The sequence below is a fragment of the Belonocnema kinseyi genome, chromosome 7, assembly GCF_010883055.1.
Source record: "Belonocnema kinseyi isolate 2016_QV_RU_SX_M_011 chromosome 7, B_treatae_v1, whole genome shotgun sequence".
NCBI lineage: Eukaryota > Metazoa > Arthropoda > Insecta > Hymenoptera > Cynipidae > Belonocnema > Belonocnema kinseyi.
The window spans coordinates 90,535,302-90,542,182 of record NC_046663.1 but is presented as its reverse complement, the minus strand read 5'-3'; the positions used below and the strand labels follow the sequence as shown (position 1 = coordinate 90,542,182).

Below are 6,881 nucleotides of genomic sequence, written 5' to 3'. Positions count from 1 at the left end.
ACTCAGATTTTTCCATATTAAAAAAAACTCGGAGGTTAGTCGCTTCTCAGTGCTGTAACTTGTAAATGCGTAAACATAAATGGCTGAAATTTTGACAGGCGTAATTTGAAGGATCAAGTTCGACGAAAATGGTTCACATTAGTGAATACTAATGCCATCTCTTAGAATTTTCAGGTACTTATCAGACTGCCTAGTACCTCTCTATCTCTGATCTATTAATATTAGAAAGAACTAATTTATAGTTTGGGTTTTAAAGTATGGATCTTCCTATTGGATTATTAGTCAGTTTGCTTTTTTATAGGACAAAGGTGCCTACAGTTGTTCGGTGAGCACAGGGAGTTCAAAGGAATATCTGAAAAATCATTGCAAAATCCTGTAAGAAACTGTGATACAAATTTATAACAATGATAATTACTATGTTTTTCCCCTGAATGGCAAAACCGTTTATTTTTCCTCTTTCTGAAGCCTGACCTCTAGATCCCATTTATTTTAAGGAATTCCATTACCGAAAATTTTCTTTCCATTTGGCTCATGTTCTTTTTTTAATTCTCGCGAGATCTTTGATTCTGATAGTTTCGAGGTTAGAAAAAAACGATAAAAACCAACATTCTCTTTAAACAAATTATTGAACCATATTGGAAAAGCTCGTCAGAGGAATTTTTGAAAGGTGCTTCCTTTTCAAGAAAAAGATTATTTAAATATTTTCTAATGGCTGGGTGATTTGTAGGCGAGGTAGAAAGAACCATAAAGACAATGAACATTTTAAACTCTTCCCACGTCTTTGTAACTGTTGGCTCGAATTCCTTAGTCGAAGAACAACTTAAAACCTCTTTTTTAATGTCACGCAAAGTAAAAGATTCAAGTTTCTTGAAACTGGGAGATTATAGCTAAAAATGACTTATTTTTTGCATCCTAATTAATAAAATCATTATCAGAAGAATAGCTTTCTCCGTCAGAAAATTCTGAAGAACAAGAATTGCTCCTTTTGACTTCATATGATGTGATACAGTTTCTAACAATCTAGTCAGTAGATTCTTTATTCAGTCTAATTTCTCTTCCAAAGCGACTAACCTAATCGACTTGATAATTTTTGAGAGAAAGTCGTTTCCTACCACGACTCCCGATGATAGGAAAATTTTATTCGGGAACATAATCCTTTGCTGATTAACAAGAAGCCTCTCCTCTTAAATTAGTAAGGGATTTATATGCGGAATAGAATTTGAAAATAACTTGCCTTGAAAAGTTAAGGCTCCCAACTTTTTTCATAAAGAAAGAGGTTCAAAAAGTATAGCCCTAAGAAAAATACATTCCAGTGTGGGTAGATTCATGTTAGAAAGAAACTTCTTATTCATATATTTTTCCTGAGGTTGAAAATATCTCTGCCAAATCTTCTTTTGACAAATCATGAACCTTCCATGATTTCCGATATTCAGGAGGACTTTAAACTGTCAAATCTTTTAGGTTCAAATATCTACATATTTCCGTTTCAAGATATTTACAAATTTTGTAAACTTCAATTCCTGACAATTTTAAATGTTTTATTTTTGAGGATTCAAATTTAAAGTTCTTGTGTGTGTTTCTTAAAAAAATGACATTTTTCAAATCATGTATATAACAAAAATTTTAACTTCTAACAATTAATGGATTTTAATATCAAAATTGACAGATGATGTATTACCTTGAAAAATACCTGCAACTAGGTCGAAACGTACGTTGGTATATATTTGAAAATTGACGAATAAAGATTCATTGACATCTGAATTAATTTGTATTTGTATTGGACCGTATGACCAGAATAAAATGCATTCTCTCATTAATAATTTGATACTAAAAAAACGTGTTGTCTTATTGTATTAGTGTCCTAGTAATATTGAAGACATGCTGTCAATTAAAATATGGATACTCGACGATAAAACAAAAAACTGGGTTAATGGGTTGAACTTTGTTAAAATTTATGAAGAATCGAGCCTATCAGAGTGCCATTAAAAGATCCCCATATATAAATCTATATTTGGATGTAACGCATGAGTTGGTTCAATTTATCATCGTAACCAGAGGATGCTAGAAATGAAGTTCAAGCTGAAGAGAATCTCGAGGATGTTATCGCTTCTGCCAACACGGACTTTTATTTCAAAAATTTAGAAGAATAGAAAAAAACCAATGATTCGATAAAATATAACAACAGAATGAGAAAAATTGCATCATTTGTAAGAAACCTACTTTCAGACATGATGCTATGTTTGAATCACCTACTTTAACATTGACCGCATCCGCTTGATACATATAGGACAAAATAAAGTTTCATTTCAAACGTAAAAACGACGTCAAAATGTATTGAAACAAAATTAAACCATAATTGGTTCATATTGAGCAAAACGAATATTGAAATCCATTTAGTTGTTTTTCAGTTTTTACATTGCGATCAAGAGAGTGAATATAACTGAAGTCCAAAGGAGTTTATAAGAAAGTAACCTGAAACAAAAAAGAGAGAAATGTCCTCTTGTGACAAACAGATGTTTCGTGACATAAATGGAATTTCATTTTAAATTTAAGGTTAAGAGGATTTTCTTTTGCCTCAAAGGAATCTTTTGCAGCAAACATTATCTTTTACGGACAATTTACGTAATCTCACAGGCTAAATAATCGGGTTGTGTAAAAAAGAGTTTCACGCTGTTCAAACCAAAACAGGCAAGAGAACGATGCCTTTGTTTCAAGACAACTTTTTCTCTGAGTGAATTTTTTCTGTGTACTTATATATTAATCCTACATCATTTCCCGAGGTCTGTGCCCGAGTAAAAATGTTTCGACTTAAGTTCGACTTGGTCCTGTCTTGAGTTCGTCTCCAAGACATCGATGTCTGGCTACGTCACAAAACTGAGTCGAGACATAGGCCTTCCTCTTACTTCTATGGCCACGACAGGTAAACCGACGTTTACTTGTCTCAACCCGAGCTTTGTCTTATCTAAGACGACGTTCACTTGTCTCAAGACGAGCCTTATCTTGGCTGAGATAATCGAACCTTTTTCGGCTCATCAATGACATTAAAATTGATGAATGAAAAATTTGTAATTATTAAATTAGTTATTTTTAATTTTAAAAAATCTGAATCTGTGAGTCTGAACGAGTATAACCCTTAAAAATTTTCCTCAAACAAATAAAAATGGTGACTTTTTAGAGGGATCTACTAAGCCGTTAGAAATACGTAAAAACAAACAACATTTGCGGTATTATCGTTCAACAAGTACAATACAAATTAAAATCCGTAAATAAATTAATTGAATATATATATGGTATAAAAATATAAAAGATTGTTTAATCATTAACAAAGATTAGCCTTTATGACAGTCAGAATGACCCTTTTTGCTAGGACAGATATACATTCGAAGTTATAAACCGCTCATGTTGGAGTCATAAAAATAGGACTCAAGAGATAAATTTATGTCTTCAAGGCATAGAAATTTGTCTCAAAGATATGAATTGAAGTCTGCCTACGTCTCAAAACTGAGAAATGTTTAAGTCGAACTTTTCGACTTGAGCATGTCTTGATTGGGGCAATTCAAGTCGAACTCAAGTCGAAGCATTTTTACTCGGGTGACCATTGTCGACAATGGCCGATGTATCAACAGGGACACTTTTCAAATTCTATTTTTCATAATACACATATTCTCAATTCCAGCAGAATGAATTCATCAAAATACTTTCGCTGCCTTTTCGGACAAAGGTAAGAGTTTGGAAAAAAATAGCACTTTCGGCGTAGAATGCGTATTAAATCGGACGAATTCTTATTTGCAGAAGGCATCAAAGTATAAGTAATACCATAGATTTATTATATTATTATTTATATTTACCAATAGAACTAAGGATGACTACCAAAGTAAATACCAGAGTGTAAACGATCCTCATCATTTCCAATGAGAGAAAAAACTGGTTATGTGTTAATAAAGAATTTGGTAAACAGTGTACCTAATAAATATTCCGTTGCTTCATTAGAGTGTATAACATTTACGGCAGTCGTTATCTTAATGATTATGTACGCTTCAATCTTTTTTTCGGATATATTTATATCTTTCATAAATCAGGCTTTTGCAGAAAAAAATAGTTATTCAATTCCCTAGAAAAATGTATGTGTTAACTATAACGGCCCATTTACAGCGCCAAAGAACTAAAATAAATTGTAAGCAAAATATGCCAAAAAATGGGAAAGAGTTTGAAAAATCTATTAAAAGTTTGGAATTCAATTAAATTTTGGTAAAATTCATTTATCTATACGAGTATAGTTGTGTTGTATAAAACTTAAATTTTGTAGAGAAGAGGCATAAACTTTTATCTAAACCCGTCATGATTTCGAGAAAAGTGAAGTAAAATATTTTTTCATCATATTCACCTATTTGCTTGTTCGTTATGTTATCATGTTAGAAAAAATATTTTATTTTGCGTGGTTCGATTAAGTTTTGATTGTTGTTCTATCATAATGACATAGTGTAAACCTTAAAATAAAACTTTGGCTTTGCCAATATGTATTCTTTTATATCACAGTATTACTATGGTTCTATTAGTTATATCTTCCGATTTATTATTTTTTCAAAAAAAGAGTCTAAGAAACCCAATTTCTGAACAAACCTTTTATAACAAATTATATTATACAGGGTATTAAAAAAAATACTTCCAGACAACAATAATTCGATTCTTTATAACGTAAAATTGTATTAATTCTTTATTACATATATTTTCCTCTTAGAATTAAGATGGTTACAGCTTAACATGTATTTGAATCTGAAGGAGATAAATTTACGATGAACATGTCATTGTTGCAGATTTCGAAACATTGTAAAAGAATTATGCGAAGTTTGTGTACCTTTACAATAAGACTGTGGTGACGTCGAATTTTATGAAATTGGATACAAGAATGATTTTTTCATTTAAAAAACTTTATTTCATCAATAATTTTCATTCCGAATAACTAAAGATTAGTAGAAAATTATTAATTCCAGTAGTCGAGAAATTTCTTAATTCAATACTGGAAAAGTAAATGCTTGGTGAAAAGAAAATGATTTATAACTGAACATAATAATTTTTTAAAAAGTTATGAACATGGAAATGTAAGAAACAGAAAAATGTGATAAAACGCACGTTGTCGACAGGTACATAAACGAACGAGACGCTAAATTGCTGAGGGGCTTGTGCATTCACTTACACAAATCATACCATGTTAAAATACTGAAATATCATTAGCCAGAAAAGGAAAAAGGTAAAGAAACAAAGAAGAACTAAGAAAATGCCAAGTGTAGCATAAAATTAGTTTCATCCAAATTAAATAATAAAAAATGACCTACAGTAAGGAATGACCTAGATGAAACGAATTCAGGTTTAAAACAAATGTAAAAAATCAGAGCACTACCCCATGTACGAATTTTCCATTGGGCCGTAGTCGGTCCAACTTTCTCGAAGTCGGGCTAACTTTGCAAACCAGGCATTGGCCAACATACCGAAATGATAACTATGGCCCAAATCTGTTTGCCGACTATTGGCTACCATGGTCGGCTCAACAGCGAAATTATAAATTTGGCCCTACCATGTTAGCCGACTGTTGGTACAATATCCATGAACAAAATCGGACCAACTTTGGCAATTACACGGAAAAAAATCCATTAAATGTTATAGAACTAATCTTATAGTAGAGGATACGATGAGTAGTTTAATAATTATCATACAATTACTACACTGTTTATAATCACACGCTATGAAAATTTTTATTCGCCTTGGGGTTCGAGAACCCTATAAGTTTCGCATTCCTAATTCCTAACGCCTCTCGGCTAACCTAGCTGGAAGTAATACAAAAAAATCTGAGATATAACCGACAGCTGTGCACGGCCGTCTACAAATTTCTCTGAACTATTCTATAAAAAATATTCCTACGCTCATAATATTATATGTAATAAGATTTCATATTTTAGAAATATTACAAATTATTATTGAATATTTTATGTGATTGAACAAGATTGAAACTAAATTCAAAAATATTTTAAGATATTATAAAAAAAAATTTTTAAATCTATATATACGAGGTGTGTTCAAAAAATAAGGTGACTTTATGGTTTTCTCAAAAAATATTCATTTATTCCTCAATATTTATGTTGTCCCCTTCAAAGTAATCCCCCTCAGATATAATACACTTGTGACAACGCTCTTTCCAATCATCGAAGCACTTCTGATAATCATATTGTGGCCTTGAGTTCTTTCAGCGATGCAGTTTTTATCTCCTCAATCGTTGAAAATCGATGTCCTTTCATGGGTCTCTTCAGTTTTGGGAAAAGAAAAAAGTCACTGGGGGCCAAATCCGGTGAATATGTAGGCTGAGGCATGACTGTGATGCTGCTTTTGGTCAAAAAATCTTTCACAAGCAACGATGAATGAGCAGGTGCATTATCGTGATATAAAAGCCACGAATTGTTTTTCCAAAGTTCCGGACGTTTTTTGCGTATCGCCTCTCGCAAACGGCGCATAACTTGAAGTTAATACTCCTTATTGACCGTACGACCTTGGGGTAAGAATTCCTGATGCACTACGCCACGGCAATCAAAGACTCAGGATGCTTCCACTGAGACGATTGGGCTTTAGTTTCGACGTCATAACCACATACCCACGATTCATCTCCAGTTATACCCATTTTGAGAAAATCAGGATCATTATTGACTTCATTCAACATCTCCTGAGCGATGGTCATGCCATGGATCTTTTGATCAAAATTAAGCAGTTTTGGAAAAAAATTTCGCTGACATACGTCTCATGCCCAAAACGTCCGAAAAGATAGCATGGCATGAGCCAACCGATATGCCAACATCTTTAGCAACTTCTCTGATGGTAATTCGGCGATTTTTCAA

The 6,881-nt window shown here is 32.5% G+C and overlaps 1 protein-coding gene across 2 annotated transcripts in view; it reads right to left on the bottom strand.

The window, feature by feature from the left end:
• The window catches only part of LOC117177075, a 3,647-nt gene extending 1,568 nt beyond the window's left edge, over positions 1–2,079 (bottom strand). For both annotated transcript variants that reach the window (XM_033367559.1, XM_033367558.1), the window contains exon 1: positions 1,679–2,079. In XM_033367559.1, coding sequence (XP_033223450.1) covers positions 1,679–1,814 — 136 coding nt within the window. In that variant the 5' untranslated portion in view covers positions 1,815–2,079. The remainder of the gene's footprint in view (positions 1–1,678) is intronic.
• Between the last annotated feature and the right edge of the window lie 4,802 nt (positions 2,080–6,881).